At 47.6% G+C, this 19,183-nt stretch overlaps 1 protein-coding gene across 1 annotated transcript in view; it reads right to left on the bottom strand.

Moving 5' to 3' along the window:
- ADD3 (adducin 3) overlaps window positions 1-19,183 on the bottom strand; it is a 379,802-nt gene that overhangs the window by 45,911 nt on the left and 314,708 nt on the right. The window contains 3 exon segments of the mRNA XM_029610347.1: window positions 4,929-5,052; window positions 5,917-6,006; window positions 14,279-14,398. Coding sequence (XP_029466207.1) covers window positions 4,929-5,052; window positions 5,917-6,006; window positions 14,279-14,398 — 334 coding nt within the window.

Here is a 19,183-nt window from a genome sequence, read left to right as displayed (position 1 = left end):
GCAGTTTTTTTTTGAATTTTGCCAGTTCATGTGTGCTTTTCCACTTTGTTCTGTATCATTCACTTTCTGGCCCAGCTCCTCCACCTCTCGTCACAATTCATTCATCACATGCTTTATCTCAGACTTTACTGCAGCAATATTGTTTTACAAGTCTCAGAAGCTCAGCTTGAGTAAGGCCTTCCTTTTCAGCGGGCTCCTTCAACACGCATGTGCTCTAATGTGCCCCTCTCACTAGCCTCCTATCCGTCCTTCTGCCCTCCTCTGGAGCCACATATGACAATTCGGGGAGATCTATTGTTTTCTTATGGGCAGTCATTTCTGATCTCTTCTCCCTGCTGCGGTTTGTAATTGGGATTCTGCACGGATTGAAAATGCTATTTTATAGCTATGTCACTTGGGGTTGTCACTTGAGGCAGCCATCTCTTTTGGATGATGTCGCTTTCTCCCCCTGGCTTTCTGCATTCTGACCGGTTAGCAAGTGGTGTGAAAATATTTACCTGTAATGAGTGACCTTCAAAAGGTATTTTTCATGGGTTCACACTTACAGTTATGTGATCTGGTCAGATGCCCCCTCAAAAGAAGTCTCCTGAGTTCTAAAGCTTTGGTGTCCTGTTGCCAGGAACCCATCAACTGCCAGCAGTTCACTCCAAGGGTCAGCTCTTCTGCCAAAGAAGAAAACTGAGTGTGTATTCCACACATTAAGAAAGATGGAAGGAAGGCAAAACGATTACCGGCATGGTTAAAAGGTGAGGTGAAAGAAGCTATTTTAGCCAAAAGATCTTCATTCAAAAATTGGAAGAAGGATCCAACAGAAGAAAATAGGATAATGCATAAGCATTGGCAAGTTAAATGTAAGACATTGATAAGACAGGCTAAGAGAGAATTTGAAATGAAGTTGGCCGTAGAGGCAAAAACTCACAGTAAAAACTTTAAAAAATATATCCAAAGCAGAAAGCCTGTGAGGGAGTCAGTTGGACCATTAGATGATCGAGGGATTAAAGGAGCACTTAGAGAAGATAAGGCCATCGAGGAAAGATTATATGATTTCTTTGCTTCGGTGTTTACTGAAGAGGATGTTGGGGAGATACCGGTACCGGAGAAGGTTTTCATGGGTAATGATTCAGATGGACTGAACCAAATCACTGTGAACCTAGAAGATGTGGTAGACCTGATTGACAAACTGAAGAGTAGTAAGTCACCTGGGCCAGATGGTATACACCCCAGGGCTCTGAAGGAACTCAAAAATGAAATTTTAGACCTATTAGTAAAAATTTGTAACCCATTATTAAAATCATCCATTGTACCTGAAGACTAGATGATGGCTAATGTAACCCCATATATTTAAAAAGGGCTCCAGGGGCGATCTGGGAAACTACAGACCAGATAGCCTGACTTCAGTGCCAGGAAAAATAGTGGAAAGTGTTCTAAATATCAAAATCACAGAACATATAGAAAGATATGGTTTAATGGAACAAAGTCAGCATGGCTTTACCCAAGGCAAGTCTTGCCTCACAAATCTGCTTCACTTTTTTGAAGGAGTTAATAAACATGTAGAAAAAGATGAACAGGTAGACGTAGTGTATTTGGATTTTCAGAAGGCGCTTGACAAAGTTCCTCATGAGAGGCTTCTAGGAAAAGTAAAAAGTCATGGGATAGGTGGCGATATCCTTTCGTGGATTACAAACTGGCTAAAACACAGGAAACAGAGAGTAGGATTAAATGGACAATTTTCTCAGTGGAAGGGAGTGGGCAGTGGAGTACCTCAGGGATCTGTATTGGGACCCATACTTTTCAATATATTTATAAATGATCTGGAAAGAAATACGAGTGAGGTAATCACATTTGCAGATGATACAAAATTATTCAGAGTAGTTAAATCAGAAGCAGATTGTGATAAATTGCAGGAAGACCTTGTGAGACTGGAAAATTGGGCATCCAAATGGCAGATGAAATTTAATGTGGATAAATGCAAGGTGATGCATATAGGGAAAAATAACCCATGCTATAGTTACACAATGTTAGGTTCCATATTAGGAGCTACCACCCAAGAAAGATCTAGGCATCATAATGGATAACACATTGAAATTGTTGGTTCAATATGCTGCGGCAGTCAAAAAAGCAAACAGAATGTTAAGAATTATTAGAAAGGGAATGGTGAATAAAACAGAAAATGTCATAATGCCTCTGTATCGCTCCATGGTGAGACCGCACCTTGAATATTGTGTACAATTCTGGTTGCTTCATCTCAAAAAAGATATTGTTGCAATGGAGAAGGTACAGACAAGGGCGACCAAAATGATAAGGGGAATGGAACAGCTCCCCTATGAGGAAAGACTAAAGAGGTTAGGACTTTTCAGCTTGGAGAAGAGACGACTGAGGGGGGATATGATAGAGGTGTTTAAAATCATGAGAGTTCTAGAATGGGTAAATGTGAATCGGTTATTTCATCTTTCGGATAATAGAAGGACTAGGGGGCACTCCATGAAGTTAGCATGGGGCACATTTAAAACTAATCGGAGAAAGTTCTTTTTTACTCAACGCACAATTAAACTCTGGAATTTGTTGCCAGGGGATGTGGTTAGTGCAGTTAGTGTAGCTGGGTTTAAAAAAGGATTGGATAAGTTCTTGGAGGAGAAGTCCATTACCTGCTATTAAGTTGACTTAGAAAATAGCCACTGCTATTACTAGCAACAGTAACATGGAATAGACAGTTTTTAGGAACCTGTCAGGTTCTTATGGCCTGGATTGGCCACTGTTGGGAACAGGATGCTGGGCTTGATGGACCCTTGGTCTGACCCAGTATGGCATGTTCTTATGCTCTTAACTCCGCAGGGAGTGGCAGGTTGGCTTGGGTAAATCCATGCAAATATGCTACCCTTGCAGAAACACCATTAAAGTTAAATCATTTTTCTTTCTCCAAAGACAAGTATTTTGCATGGATTCACACTTATGGGGATTAGCAAGCTTTGTGTCTGCCAGAACATCAGGCCAATGGAAATCTGAAGTTAAAGAAAAGGCAAGACGTGAAAATAACTATGCTCAGTGAACTAGAATAAAAGATACTTCAGATGCAGCCAAACTAAATTAGAGTCAGGGTGAGTTTAACAACTTCATTTAGACAAAAATTCAGGAACCTCTTCAGCATGTCAAGTAACGAACCTAGCAGATCAACTGTATTCTCTTTTTCTGAAACCCAACACTGGAGTCAAGGATAAACCCCATGAAGCCCAGAGGAATGAGATATATGTAAGTATCTATGGCCATAAAAATATACATAAAGGGATCACAAGGCAATCTCAAATGATACATTCTGAGCATCATCAAATCAATTATCCTTATAAGAAGTAAGGATGGCAAAGAAAATCAGATGCATAAGCACTATACATATTGGCCACCAGTCAAAAGACATAAAACATTCAAAATATTGTTTTGTAGATTTTTTTTTAAATGGAAAATATATAAACTAAAGATTACAAATCTTGATCTTACTCCAGATGAATTCTGGCATGCTAAAGGACAAGCAGAGCCAGAAAGTTTACATGATCTAGCTCTAGGGATTAAGTTATTAATTCATACAAAAGACATTAGTTGTAAACCACAAGAGCCTCGTTGCCCAGGCCCTAAAAGTCAAGGTACAAGTTGAGACAAACTCCTGCTGTTCAGAAACAAATACAAGCAGATAGCCAGAAGCCCTAGATAAATTAATATTCAAAACAATTCTTTGCGGCTTCTGAAGCACATTGACGTAAAAAAGAAACCCTTCCCAAAGTAGAGGTGCACTGAAAGGTCAACACCACGAATATTCTGAAATACAGGTTACCTTTACAGCAGGGAAGCGAAAGGTTTTTGGATGTACAGAAGCACAGACAGCTTTTGCATTGTTAGAGCATACATTTTTTGCCCTTAAAAGTTTTACTTGTAAACCGGAGTGAAGGCGTGTACCAAACTTCGATGTATAAAAACACACAAATAAGTAAATAAAAGAACTCAGTGCATTCGTTAAGAATGCTGGGATACATGAAGGCACTACAGTAGAGACAATAAGAGACAAGACAATGCCCAGGCTTCAAGGCAACAGATGACCAGATCACATGACCATTAAAAGGGTCAATTTTCAAAAGGTTTTCGATGCGTAAAAACGGAAGTTGCACAGGCAAGTAGCGTGTATGCAGTATTTTGCGAACGCCTGAAGTACGCACGTATTAGCAGTGTCATGTGTAAATGTTAAAGGGAAAAAACTGGAGGTTTTGAGGTGTTCCAGGGTGGGGTTCGGAATTTTGTGCACAAGTTGGTATTTTGCAAATAGTATTCGTGCATACATTATCACAGTTACATGCATGTTTTTACAAGTGCTGAGTCACAGAACTTAAATCGCACTGGTTTCGTCTGCAGTTTTTAGGTGGAAGGCCAGGGTTAAGTGGTGGGAGATCAGGGTGAAGTGCTGGGGTGCGTAAGTAAACTGGTGGAAGCGGGGGTGAACCGGTAGAGGAGTCATTGAACCTGCACGTGAAAGTACACATACAAGTATTTTCACAAGTGGAGTACGTGCAAACATAAAATAGCTGCCTCCATGCATAAACTGAGATTATGCACACATCACAATCATTTTGATGTGTAGGAATAGAAAGTAGGTGGCTCCCTGCATTTAAAAAGTCTGTGTGACTGAAACATATGCGTGTACTTTCTGGACAGAGATACATAGTGTTTACTGTGGCTCCTGCCACACAGTTTATAAAATACCGCCATAATTTTAGATGTACAGACTGATGTACACACTGTTGAAAATTACTCTCCCTAGGAGAACCCAAGCAGAAATGGGAGTTGATTGGAAGCTTCCTTTAAAACCTTTTTATTATAATATTATAATGTTTAACTTGGTTCATCTAGACAGTGACACCCCTTAAAGACTTAAGATTTAGGGCACCAACCTTCTATTCCTTGCTGCCTGCGCTCAACTGCTCTTTTGTACGCCTCCATCTCTTTCTCGGTGTCGTAACTGAATGGGTTTGGGGGTGCTGGTGGGGCATCCGGATCTTCTTCAAACTGCATGGGCTACAAAAGGGAAAACACAAATTTTAAGGCGATTAAGCACAACCAAAACAAAAGAAAGATAAAACATATTTCCTCTTTTCAGGCCTAAAGACACCAGCGAATTCTCGCAGAGAATGGTGAATACAGCAGTAATGGGGGGCGGGCCTGCGATAGCCGGCAGCCATCGCACCACCACGGTGTTATCGTTGCCGGCTTTCGCACCCAATAACACCACTGTGAAAGGTGGCGCTATTGGGCGTGCTACTGGCGACGATAATGGTCCTTACCTTATCGCCGCCAGTGAAGATAATGTTGTGTCCGCCTCCTCGCCGCCCCGACTCCTCCCGGGCAAGCTATCGCACGCGAAAAGTCCCTTTTCGCGTGCGATAGGCTTAGAAAATGACTTCCTTAGATTGTAAGCCCTCTGGGGGATAGGGAAATACCTACAGTGCCTGAATGTAATCCACTTTGAAGCGCTGAAAAAAGTGTGAAAAGCGGAATTTAAATCTAAATAAATAAATAAAATAAATAGCACGGGATAAAAGGCTCTCAAGGGCAAGTTCTGGAACATTCTGCACAACACAACTTTGGGGGAAGGGGGCAAACACCATTTCTAGAAAATAAAGTGTGAATAACAAACGCCTGTATTTCCCCTCTTCAGACCGTTCCCGCCAACTTCTCTTAGGGTGAGAAGTTCTCCAGTTAAAAAAAAAAAAAAAATACCGGGGAGGAAGAGAAACTTGCAAGGGGACAAAGGAACATGCAATTCAATCCACAACAGATTTTTCGGTAACTTTTTTCCCCTTCTGTCAAAAGTAACTCTATACGCCTGCAACATTACGGTTTACCGCAACAAGAAATAAAATCAATGGAGAATGTAGTTACTGGGCTAGGCTTCTTATCAATGATGATACCAGCCAACAGTTGAGACTGGGGTCCAGCTGTCTTCAAGTCGTATCGATTTTGGTCTCGAATCTATAAAGGAAGGAATACAAAAATCATGTCAATTGTTATTCTGTCCCTTCACCCGAATCGCCTGTCAAAACACGGTAAAAATGACACTGGACAGGAATCTTGCATCCATCCACTTAGCGAGCCAGCCAACCGGCTAGAAGTGAGAGGTGGAAAAAGAAAATTATTACTTACCTGCTAATTTTCGTTCCTGTAGTACCATGGATCAGTCCAGACCGTGGGTTATGTCCCCATTCCAGCAGATGGAGTCAGCCCAAAGCTTCGAGGGGGCGTCACCATAAGTACTACTACCCCCTCTGCAGGAGTTCAGTATCGAGAATATCAAAGCCCGAGGAAACAGAAACCCCTGAATTGGATCAAGTTTAAACAAGACGGCAACAATAAGCCGCTGAATTTGTAACTAGAGGAACTGTACCGTCCCACCAACAGATGGGAGGTCACGTCGCGTGTTGACCCCTAAGAAAACAGGCACAAAACAGTGAAAACAGGGAACACGTGAGAGAAAAACAGTAGAAAAGACACTACCATATAACAGCTGAGTCGAATCAGCCACCAAAAACAGCTGAGCAGGATGAAGACCCAAGTGCGGTGGGCGTCTGGACTGATCCATGGTACTACAGGAACGAAAATTAGCAGGTAAGTAATAATTTTCTTTTCCCTGTACGTACCTGGATCAGTCCAGACCGTGGGATGTACCCAAGCTTCCCTAGACCGGGTGGGGTCCTGCGAGGCCCGCTCGTAGAACCTGTTCGCCAAAATGTCCATGGACGGAAGAGGCGAGGTGTAGGCGATAGTGTCTTGAGAACGTGTGCAAGGATTTCCAGGTGGCCGCCCTACAGATTTCTTGCGAAGAGACCAAGCGGGTCTCCACCCAGGAGGCTGCCTGCGACCGGATAGAATGCGCTACAATGCCGGGCGGCGGGGACCGCCCCGCCCCAATGTAGGAAGCGGCAATACCGGCCTTCAGCCATCTGGCAATGGTCGTCTTCGAGGCCTGAGAACCCTTCCGGGGCCCGGACCAAAGGACGAAGAGATGATCCGAAGTCCGGAAATCATTCGTAGCCTCCAGGTAGATGCGCAGAGTGTGCTTGACATCAAGGAGACGGAGAGACCTCGGCTCAGATGAAGGGAAAGATGGCAGTTCCACCGTCTGATTCACATGGAACGCAGAAACCACCTTCGGAAGGAAGGAGGGCACAGTACGAAGAGACACTCCCGAATCGGAGAATCGGAGATAGGGCTCTCTACACGACAGAGCCTGGAGCTCCGAAATCCGCCGAGCCGAGCAGATGGCCACCAGGAACACAGTCTTGAGAGTGATATCCTTGATCGTCGCATTCCTCAGCGGTTCAAATGGAGGTCCCGACATGGAACGTAGTACCAGATTGAGACTCCAGGAGGGACAAGGGTCCCGCAATGGAGGTCGCAAATGTTTGACCCCCTTGAGAAAACGGACGATGTCTGGATGTTGTAACAGAGAACCTCCGTCACGCAGAAGGGAGCCAAGGGCGGCCACTTGAACCCGGAGGGAGTTGTAAGCGAGCCCCTTGTCCACTCCCGCTTGTAGGAACTGGAGGATCTGGGGAACCGACGCCTCCGTGGGTCTTGTGTTCAGGCCGGTACACCACAGCTCGAACACCTTCCAGACCCGCACATAGGCCACTGACGTGGAAGCCTTCCGAGAACGTAGCAGCGTTGACACTACCGCCTCCGGGTAGCCCCGTCGCCGGAGGCGGCGCCTCTCAAAAGCCAGGCCGCAAGACAGAAGAGTTCTGCCTGGTCGAAAAATACCGGTCCCTGGTGGAGGAGGCGGGGAAGATGGCCCAGCCGGATGGGTCCGTCGATTACCAGGAGGAGGAGGTCCGCGAACCAAGGACGTCTTGGCCACTCTGGCGCGACGAAGATTACAGTCCCCTGATGAGCCTCTATCCGGCGGAGTAGTCTTCCCACCAGCGGCCACGGGGGGAACGCGTAGAGGAGCAGATCGGCCGGCCACGGGAGCGCGAGAGCATCGACGCCCTCCGCCCCCCGCTCTCTCCGGCGACTGAAGAAACGAGGGGCCTTGGCATTTTGTGCAGTCGCCATGAGATCCAGGTGGGGGGATCCCCACCTCCGTACGAGCAACTGCATGGCCTCGTCGGAGAGGGACCACTCTCTGGGGTCCAGCAGCTGACGGCTGAGGAAATCCGCCTGGACGTTGTCCACGCCCGCAATGTGCGAGGCCGCCAGACGGGCCAGATGCCTCTCCGCCCACTGCATCAGCATTGCGGCCTCGATCGCGACCTGCGAGCTTCGAGTGCCGCCATGTCGATTGATGTAGGCCACCGTCGTCGCGTTGTCCGATAAGATTCTGACTTCCCGATTCCGAAGGAGTGGAAGGAAGTGGAGGAGCGCCAGCCTGACCGCTCTGGTCTCCAGACGATTGATGGACCACTTCGCCTCTTCCGCGGACCACGTCCCTTGTGTGGCGCTGCGGTCGCAGACTGCTCCCCAGCCTATGAGACTGGCGTCGGTGGTTACCACTACCCAATTTGGCAGATCGAGAGAGACGCCGCGAGCAAGATGCTCCGGGACCATCCACCAGGCCAGACTGCTCCTGGCCAACTGGGGCAGTGGAAGGACCACCTGGTAGTCCTGCGAAAGAGGTTTCCAACGGGAGAGGAGCGCTCGTTGCAGAGGTCGGAGGTGCGCAAAAGCCCAAGGGACCATGTCGATGGTGGAACCCATGACCCCCAGGAGCTGCAGATAGTCCCAGGAGGTGGGGGCTGGTAAAGCAGAAAACCGCTGTATGTGCTCCCGCAGGGCTTGCGCCTTGTCCTGGCGTAGGAAGACCGCTCCCAGACGGGTGTCGAAGGTCGCCCCCAAGAAGTCCAAGCGCTGCGAGGGCACGAGGGAGCTCTTGGAGAAGTTGACCACCCATCCCAGGGACTGCAGAAACTCTATCACCCTGGCCACAGCAGCCTGTCCATGCCGAAAAGACTTCGCTCTGATGAGCCAATCGTCCAGATAGGGGTGGACTAGAATACCCTCCTTCCGAAGGGCAGCCGCCACGACAACCATTATCTTGGTGAAGGTGCGCGGGGCCGTCGCCAATCCGAACGGAAGCGTCACAAACTGGAAATGCTGGTCCAGGATCTTGAAACGTAGAAGCCGATGATGCTCCCGCCGGATGGGGATGTGCAGATAGGCCTCCGTCAGGTCCAGAGAGGCCAGGAACTCCCCTCGATGCACCGCCGCGATCACCGAACGCAGCGTTTCCATGCGGAACCGGGTCACTCGAAGGGATTTGTTGACTTCCTTCAAGTCCAGTATGGGGCGGAAGGAACCGTCTTTCTTCGGTACGACGAAGTAGATGGAATAGTGGCCCAAGCCCACCTCTCCGGAGGGCACGGACACAATGGCGCCTATCTCCCACAGCCTGTCCAGCGTCAGCTGGACCGCCCTTCGCTTGATGGCCGAGCCGCAAGGGGAGAAAATGAACCGTCCCTTGGGAGCGCGGACAAACTCCAACTCGTAGCCGTGTCCTATGGTGTCCAAGACCCACTGATCCGAGGTGATCCGCGCCCACTCCTCGTAGAAGAACGCTAGCCGCCTCCCAATTTTGGGGACGGCGGAGTGGGCGAGCTGAACATCATTGCGAGGACTTGGGAGAAGGTTGTCCCGCCGAGGAAGCGGGATGCGCGGGGCGGCGCCCGCGAAAGGAGTGCAACCAGGGCTGAGACCTGGAGGGGGGGGGGGGGTCGGGCTGTCGCCGGTCTGTAACTCCTGTAGCGTCTTTGCGCCCTGGCTCTGGTCCGGGAGGACGAGAAAGCCCGGGTGGAGCGATATCTGTCTTCCGGCAGGCGATGGACCGCGTTTTCCCCCAGCGACTTGATGATCTGGTCCAGATCCTCCCCAAATAGGAACTTACCCCTGAATGGCAGGGAACCCAGGCTCGACTTGGAGGACGTGTCCGCCGCCCAGTTGCGTAGCCATAGGAGCCGATGCGCCGCCACCACCGAGGCCATGGAGCGGGCGAGGACCCTGAAGAGATCATAGGAGGCGTCAGCTCCGTATGCCACCGCAGCTTCCAGCCTATCAGCTTGCGCGGCCTCCTCGGGTGGCAACACCTGAGAAGTGAGCAGTAGCTGCACCCAGAGAAGACTAGCCCGCTGGGCAAGCGAGCTGCACATCGCCGCCCGCAGCCCCACTGCGGAGACCTCGAAGACCCGCTTGAGGAAGACTTCCAACTTGCGATCCTGCGTGTCCCTTAACGCCGCTCCACCCGTCACCGGAATGGTGGTCCTCTTCATGACCGCCGTCACCGCGGAGTCCACCCTGGGTACCTTGATGAGATCCAGAAAATCTTCCGGCAGCGGGTACAGCCACTCCATGGCGCGGCTGCCCTTTAGAGCAGCCTCCGGGGAATCCCATTCCCTAGTGAGGAGTTGCAGGAACGACTCGTGAATGGGAAATGCCTGCGCCCGTGGACGAAGTGCTGCCAGTACTGGATCTCCCTTCTTCGAAGAAGTGACTACAGCCGGCGCGACGGGAGCTGGCGGGTCCGGCGGGGGATCGAGGTCCAACCCCTGAATGATTTGCGGGATTAAGTCATCCAGCTCATCCCGCTGGAAAAGGCGCAGCGTGCGTGGATCCTCTCCCTCTGACGTAGAATCCCCTTGCCCCGTAGCGGCAGGGTCTGATCCTGGGGAAACCGGGTCCGACCCAGTCCCCCCCGAACCCACAGGGAGCCGGACGTGGGCGGGGAGCTGCGGGGCCCCCACGCCCACCGGAGGGGGAGGGGCCGGAGAGAGGGATGAAGGCCGCGGTAGCTTGGGTGGTGGAGGCCCCACGGGAGCCGCCAGTTCCTGCAGGTACGCTGTATGCATCAGCCGAATAAACTCTGGAGAAAACCCCGGCCTACTCGGGGTGACCTCCGCGGGTGGGGGCCCCGGGGGACCCTGTCCCTGTGAGTCCACCTCCGTAGCTGCCTCCGGTAATAAGATCGGGGGGGGAGGGCCCTCCGAGGCATCCCCATCCTCCAGCACCGTCTGATCCCCTTCGGGGCGCAGCGCATGTAAAATGGCCGCCGTTCCCGCCAGGAATGGGGGAGGGGCCGGCCCACGCCGCCCGGGCAAGGCTGCGAACGCTGAAAAATAAGTGCGGGGCCCGGACGTGCCTTCCCCCCCTGGGAGGCACCTAGCACAGATGCCCTCCCTAGAAATGCGCGATCCTGGCTCGCTGCAGGCCGAGCAACGCGACGGCCGCGGCATAGCAAGCGCGCCGAAAGACAGCCCCGACGGTGAAAAACACTCGGCAGCCTCGGGGGGGGGGGGGGGGGGGGCCGCGAGACGGCGCGCCGCTGCGGGGGGGCCCAGACGGCCCGCACTACCCGCCGATAAAACCCAAGCGGCGCCGCGGGGGGGCCTTCCTGGCCTCACAGCCCGCCGAAATAGCTCTGCCTGCTCCCTGCTGCCCACGAGGAGCCGGCAAAATGGCCGCGGGAGCAAGCGAAGGAGGCCGGTCTCCCCGGCAGTCGCAGTCAACCTAGCTGCAAAGAAAAAGTACAGCCAAGAAAACAACAGAAAAGCGACTTACCCCGGGAAAGACACAGACCAGCGCTGAGAGCGAAGAAAAGGGAGGCAGAGAGCCAGCACAACAAAGAAGACATGCCTCCCCAATTAACCAATTAACCCTTTTTTTTTTTTTTTTTTTTTTTAAACTAAAGTACAACTTGATCCAAGACCAAAGCTAACAACACAGAGAAAAAACCCTAAAGAAGGGGAAACAAGAGAGTTTCTAGGAAATCGGGAGCAAGCCCAGATTCCACTACTCGCATCTGCTGGAGTCAGAAGATACTGAACTCCTGCAGAGGGGGTAGTAGTACTTATGGTGACGCCCCCTCGAAGCTTTGGGCTGACTCCATCTGCTGGAATGGGGACATAACCCACGGTCTGGACTGATCCAGGTACGTACAGGGAACCTGAGGCCTTGCAGAAGAGGAGAGAGAAAAATGCTTATTGGCGGGGGGCTGGTAGTGTCCCCTTTTGCTTCCAGTTTCATTGGAGCCAGCGATGGACTCCTGGTGCCGTGAGCCTTCATTAACATCTACGCGGGAGGTTTTCCCCTTATTTTAACGGACTCTTCTGTGAGACTAGCTGTGCTGCTATCAAGGCAATGACTCCAGGCTCAGTACAGTTGTACCACAGCCCCGGCAGACATCGCCATTTGGGCGTGTGCTGGCTGAGGAGGGAGGAATGGGGTTGGTTTTGTGTGTGTGTGTGTGTGTGTGGGGGGGGGGGGGGTGGTGAGTGGCAGAAGGGGGACCAAATATGAAAAAAATAAAAAAATAGTGAATTGCTGAAGTGCAGCAGGGGAGCGGGTGGGAAGCACAGGCCCACTGCAGATTTGGAAAACCACTTGGGGCGGGCGGGGGAGAGGGGTGGCAGCGCCGGGTCACTGGCAGGGATGGATTTAGGAGTTTACTTTTGGTGCTTTCATACCTCTCCCTGGGGTAAAGGGCTGTGACAGGGTAGCAGAGGGTAGCAAATCTTAGCCAACCCTGCTGCCCCAGGCACAGACATAATGGGTGCTACTGACAAATCCAGGGCTGGTCTCTTTGGCCTGGACTTGTTTTTGATTTTTAATCTCTGTAGGTACTTATGTGGTTATATTCTTTGAATATAGCCACATAAGCTTAAAATTATCTGTGTACATGTACCCAGATAACGTAAACCTAACTAGCGATATTCAAAGATAGCCAGTTAGGTATGAAGTTATTCAGCTAAAGGTAACCAGATAACTTTATCTGTGAGATGCGGTGGGATGTTTATCCTGCTGAATATCCCCAAATAAAGTCATCTGGCTAACTTGAGCCAGGCAAGCTATCAGTTTGACTTTTTTTTAATTGGCCTTCAGGTGCTGTCCATGGATGATCACAACTCTCTCTCTACCTAGGGGTTGTGAATGCCATCTCCGCAGCATCATCATCTCCTGGAAGTGCACAGCACTTGCCACTAATACAAATGGTTCAAGACTGACTCCCTAGACTGGTAAGTGTATGGATGCCAACAACAATAGGTCAGCTCTGTTTACAAGACTAACAAACTCAGCAATATAATGTATCACGATGTAAAAGTGGCAGAGGGTTATTTTTTTTTTCAAATAAATTCAAAAAAGTCTCTCTCAAATATTCTCAATAAAATATTTTGAGAATAAAATATATTCAATACCTGCATGTGAGTCAAGGTCTTATGGTAATGGTAATATTTATTTTACTATACTGATTTTCAACACTCAAAACAGTTTACGATAAAAAAAAATACACATAATACAATAAAAAGGGTAAATAAATAAAAAAAACAAAACAAAAAATGGACAGTATCAAAATTAAAATGAACAAAAGATTTCTAAAAAAACAAACAAACCAAAAAACATACAACATATACACAAAACATCCAAGGCATCCTTTCAGTCAGTCAGAAACCTGCTTAAACAGCCAGGACTTAACGGGCTTCCTGATCTTTATAAAACCGCATTTCAGCTTGAATATCAAGGGGCGAGGAATTCCAAACCAACGGAGCCTGGTAATGGAATGTGGATTGCCTGGTTTCTTCTAAAATAATTTCTCGTGGCGAAGATATTCTCAATAGCTCCACTTAAGCTGATTTATAAGGCAATAACAGGTTTGCCAAATAACCAGGCTGTCCCTTTAAATGTCAGGCAAAGAAGTTTAAAAGGAAGTTACAGCAAACAGGCAACCAAGGAAAATCATGAAACAATGGAGAAACGATCGAATTAAGGCCCCAAACAATGTCTGCTATTGCATTTTACAGTAATTGAATACGTTTCACGTTAAACTCAATACAACAAATTAAAGTAGTCGATTATGAAAGCACAGGATAATGCCACTAAATCTGGAACCAGTTTACAAATCAGCGGGAGAATATAAAAACAGATTTTGATAGAAAAGTCACTTGCTTGGAAATGGATGAGGTATCCTTTAAGTACATCCCGAGAATTTTAAGCACCTTAACCAGAGGAACGGCAGTTTTTAGCGTACTGGGAGAAATCTTGATATTAGTTTTACATCTGCCAAGACCGCTTCAGGTTTGTTAGGATTCATTTGAGTTTATGATCACACAGCCAATTAGCGATTTGGTCCAAGCAATAATTAAACTTCTCCATCTCAGAAAATGAGTCCGAATTAAAAGCCGCAAGCACTTGTAAGTTATTGGCATATAAATAGCGACAAAAACCAAGCTCTTGAATTAAATCAGTCGTCCGTGCGTTTTACCTTATTTCTGTTTGCCAATACGTCAGTGGGGTTTGTATTCAGTGGGACAAACTGGTTTGGATCTTCAATTCTGATTGGTGTTTCGCTACAAGTCCTGATGGAGTCGTCAGCTTTCATCCACTTAAAAAGAAAAGGAATACAAATTTGAAAGAGTCAAAATTATGGAATTAGAGAATACAAATGCAATACATTTGTTTTATTTCATCCCTGCACTGCCTCGCTACTGTCGTTTGCCCCCAAACTTGTAGGTAATATGCTATTCCTGCATAAAGAGTGAGGCCCATATTCAAACAGGTTTGTCCAGCTAAGTCAGCAGCACTTAGGAGGCAGAACACTAGGGTCTCACCGCCCCGAGTTATCCAGCTAAGTCATTAGCAGCTACCCATTTAGCCGAATAAATCGGGAACAGTCCAGAACGTGCCAAACTCATCTGGATGTTAGCTTGCTAATGCCAATATTTAGCACTATCTGGCTAGGTTTAAAAGCAGTCCTAAAGCTATCCCAGTACCTGCTTAACGTTTCTTACCCCCGCTGTATTCCAAATAGAGCCATGAGGCCTGATTCCCCTCTCACCCAAAATAACTAAAAATGATATTGGGGAATAGTATCCAACAGACCCCTGTCCCAAAATTATTAAAGAAAGTTGCAAACCACAGTGGCCTGAGAATCCACCCCCCAAGATATTGAAATTGCCACACAAACTATGGACCCCCTCCTAACCCCCATCCACCGACAACTACTCCCCAACCCTCCCACCACACCCATAATCCCCCAAAACTCTTAGGGCCATTCACACTGCTCAGCTGGCATCCAGCATTCCTGTCAGAGTACTACAGAGCGGAACAGGTGCTCTTGTACTGCTTTTAGTCAGAGAGGACCAAGCAGGATTTGTGAAGGGACGTAATTCAACCAACAACTGAATGAGGCTCATGGTATCCATTCATACCACAATAAGAACAATGACAATACACTTAGATGCTGGCAAGGATTTGGATAGGATTAAATAAAAGTATTTATTCTGCATCATTGGGCAATTCGGTTTAGGAGAAAATTTCTCAAAAGAGGTTAATTATATATGATACCAAGGGCCAGTGTTTTAGTCAATAATTTAACTGAAGAGGGACAAGGCAGGGATGTCCATTCCCTGTACGTACCAGGACCAGTCCAGGCTGTGGGTTATGTCCCCCTGACTGATCCATGGTACTACAGGAACGAAAATTAGCAGGTAAGGAATAATCTTCTTGTATGGCATATCTTATGTTACATAAGAATATAAGATATGCCATACTGGGTCAGACAAGGGTCCATCAAACCCAGTATCCTGACTCCAACAGTAGCCAATCACAGGTACATGGCAAGTCCCCAAACATTAAATAAATCCCATGCAACCAAGTGCCAGCAACAAGCAGTGGCTATTCCCTATTGATTAACAGCAGTTTATGACCTTCTCCAGGAACTTATCTAACCCTTTTTTAAACCCAGCTACACTGGCTGCCTTATCCACATCCTCTGGCAACAAATTCCAGAGCTTAATTGTGCGTTGAGTGAAAAATGTTTTCTCTAACTTGTTTTAAATGTGCTACTTGCTAACTTCATGGAGTGCCCCCAGTCCCTATATTATTTGAAAGAGTAAATAACCATTTCACATCTACCCGTTCAAGTACTTTCATGATTTTGTAGACCTCTATCGTATCCCCCCACCTCAGCTGTCTTTTTTCCAAGTTGAAGAGCCCTAACTTCTTTAGCCTTTCCTAATAAGGGAGCCATTCTATGTCCTTTATCATTTTGGTCTCCCTTCTCTATATTTTCTCCAGTGCAATTATATCTTTTTTATTTATTTTAGATTTATATTCTGCTTTTCACACTTTTTTCAGCACTTCAAAGTGGATTACATTCAGGTACTGTAAGTTTTTCCCTATCTCCAGAGGGCTTAAAATCTAAGTTTGTACCTGAGGCAATGGAGGGTAAAGTGACTTGCCCAGGGTCACAAGGAGTGACAGCGGGACTTGAACCCTGGGTCTCCTGGTTCATAGCCCCACTGCTCTAACCACTAGGCTACTCTTCCACAAGGTGCAGTCCCACCATGCAGCGATACAGAGGCATTATGACATCCTCCATTTTATTTGCCATTCGCTTCCTAATAATTCCTAACATTGTTTGCTTTTTTGACTGCCGCAGCACACTGAGCTGAAGATTTCACTGTAATATCAACTATGATGCCCAGATCTCTTTCCTGGGTGGCAACTCCTAAAATGGAATCTAACATCAGGTAGCTACTGCATGGGTTATTTTTCCCAATATGCATCACCTTGCACTTAACGTTAGATTTCATCTGCCATATGGACACCCAATCTTCCAGCCTCGCAATTTATCACAATCCGCTTATGATTTAACTACTTTGAATAATTTTGTATCATCTGCAAATCTGATCACCTTTCTCGTCATATGTCTTTCCAGATCATTTATAAATATCTTAAAACGCACCGGTAAACATCCAGATCCCTGAGGTGCTCCACTCTTTACGTTTTTCCACTGTGAAAACAGACCATTTAATCCTACTCTGTTTCTTGTTTTTCAACCAGTTTGCAATTCACAAGAGGCATTACCTCCTATCCCATGACATTTTAGTTTTCTTAGAAACCCTCTCATGAAGGATTTTGTCAACCGTCTTCTAAAAATCCAAATATACATAAAAAAAATTGGTTCTTACCTGCTAATTTTCATTCCTGTAGTACCACAGATCAGTCCAGACTCCAGGGTTTTGTCTCCCTGCCAGCAGATGGAGACAGAGAAAGTTGTAAATGACACTACAACATAATTCCATGTGCCACCTGCAGTTCCTCAGTATTGACCTGTACCCAAGCCTAAAAATCAGCCAATAAACCAAATTATTTTTTTTTAAACAAGTTTGCCTTTCCTTAACCAAGAAAATAGAATGAGTAGATGAATCTCCCCTTCAACAGATCGGATGGGTTCTGGACTGATCCAAAGCTCCCTACTCTGGGTGGGATCTGGAGAGTCTCACTCGCAAAACACTCTTGCCAAAAGATTGGAACCCTGCATTTCCCACATCTAAACGATAATGTCTTGCAAAGGTATGCAGCGACTTCCAAGTCGCTGCCCTGCATATCTCTTGCAGAGAAACTAACTGAGCCTCTGCCTATGAGGCTGCCTGAGAGCAGGTAGAATGAGTACGCAAGCCTCCCGGAACCGGACGACCCTTAGACATGTAAGTCGACCCAATGACCTCTGAGAGCCACCGCGTTATAGTAGCCTTAGATGCCTGAAAACCTCTTCTTGGATAGCTCAACAAAACAAAGAGATGATCCAACCTAAAGTCATTAGTAATCTTGAGACATCTCAACACCACCCTGCGAACATCCAATAGTTTAAGCTCCCTCATGGGTGGAGTGGAGGCATCCAACTTCAGAAAAGCTGGAAGCTCCACCATCTGATTCACGTGAAACACTGAAACCACCTTCGGTAAAAAGGAAGGTACCATACGCAAAGAAACCCCCAAGTCAGAAACCTGAAGGAATGGATCTCAGCAAGACAAAGCCTGCAATTCAGATACTCTCCTAGCCAAACATATCGCCACCAGAAAAACCACCGTAAGAGTCAAATCCTTGAGTTGCTTTTCTGATTGGTCAGTGGTTCTCAACCCTGTCCTGGGGACCCCCCCAGCCAGTCGGGTTTTCAGGATACCCACAATGAATATACATGAGAGAAAATTTGCATGTTATGGAGGCAGTGCATGCAAATGTTCTCTCATGCATATTCATTGTGGGTATCTTGAAAACCCGACTGGCTAGGGGGGTCCCCAGGACAGGGTTGAGAACCACTGGTTCAAAGGGAGCCTCACACAAACCCCTGAGAACAAGATTGAGATTCCAAGGTGGACAAATTCTCCATTACAGAGGATGCAAATTCTTAGCCCCCTGGAGAAACCAGACCACATCCGGATGAGATCAGGTACAACCCTCAACCTTGCCTCAAAGACAACCGAGAGCCATCACCTGGACCTTCAGAGAACTTAAAGCCAGACCCTTAGCCAAACCTTCCTGCAGAAAGGATAAAATATTCAATGAGAAAGATTTCAAAATCTGGACCCTATGTGTGGCACACCAGGACTCATAAACCTTCCAGACCCTCATACAGGAAAGACAGGCTGACTTTCTTCTAGCCTGCAAAAGTGTAGCAAGCACCGCCTCGAGATAACCCTTGCGTCTGAAACGCCGCCTCTCAAAAGCCATGCCGCTAGATAAAAGTGAGCAGCCTGGTCTGAAAATATGGGCCCCTGAAGACGACATTTCCTTGAGCCTGCAGCCGCCTTAGTGGCCTCATTAAGATACTTTATCTGGACCACCAGATTTACACCCCACGGACGCAAGGACCAAGCATACTAAAAAGGTCACCAACTCCCAGCTTGTCTACCTCAACCAGACAGGGAAGGACCCACCAGGACCCAAAAGCCCACAGGAGGTAGGCTCCAAAACTCAAGAACCGTATCCACACTGTGGAACTGCAGGTTCTGCACAATCTACCATCTGCTGGAGGCAGAGAAATACTGAGGAGCTGCAGGTGGCACACGGGGTTATGTTGCAGTGTCAGTAATACTTCCTGTCTCCACCTGCTGGCAAGGAGGCAAAACCCAGGAGTCTGGACTGATCTGGGTATGTACAGGGAACTACTGGTTTACCTTTAATCACATGCTTATTCACCCCTTCAAAAAAAATGTAGTAGATTTGTGAGGCAAGACTTCCCTTGGGTAAATCCATGCTGGCTGTATCCCACTAAATCATGTCTATCTACATGTTCTGTGATTTTATTCTTTATAATATTATCCAAGATTTTTCCAGGCACTGAGGTCAGGCTCACCGGTTTATAGTTTCCCAGCTCGTCCTT

Source organism: Rhinatrema bivittatum, chromosome 7 (assembly GCF_901001135.1).
Source record: "Rhinatrema bivittatum chromosome 7, aRhiBiv1.1, whole genome shotgun sequence".
Taxonomy (NCBI): Eukaryota; Metazoa; Chordata; class Amphibia; order Gymnophiona; family Rhinatrematidae; genus Rhinatrema; species Rhinatrema bivittatum.
This window is presented reverse-complemented; position numbering and strand designations above follow the sequence as displayed.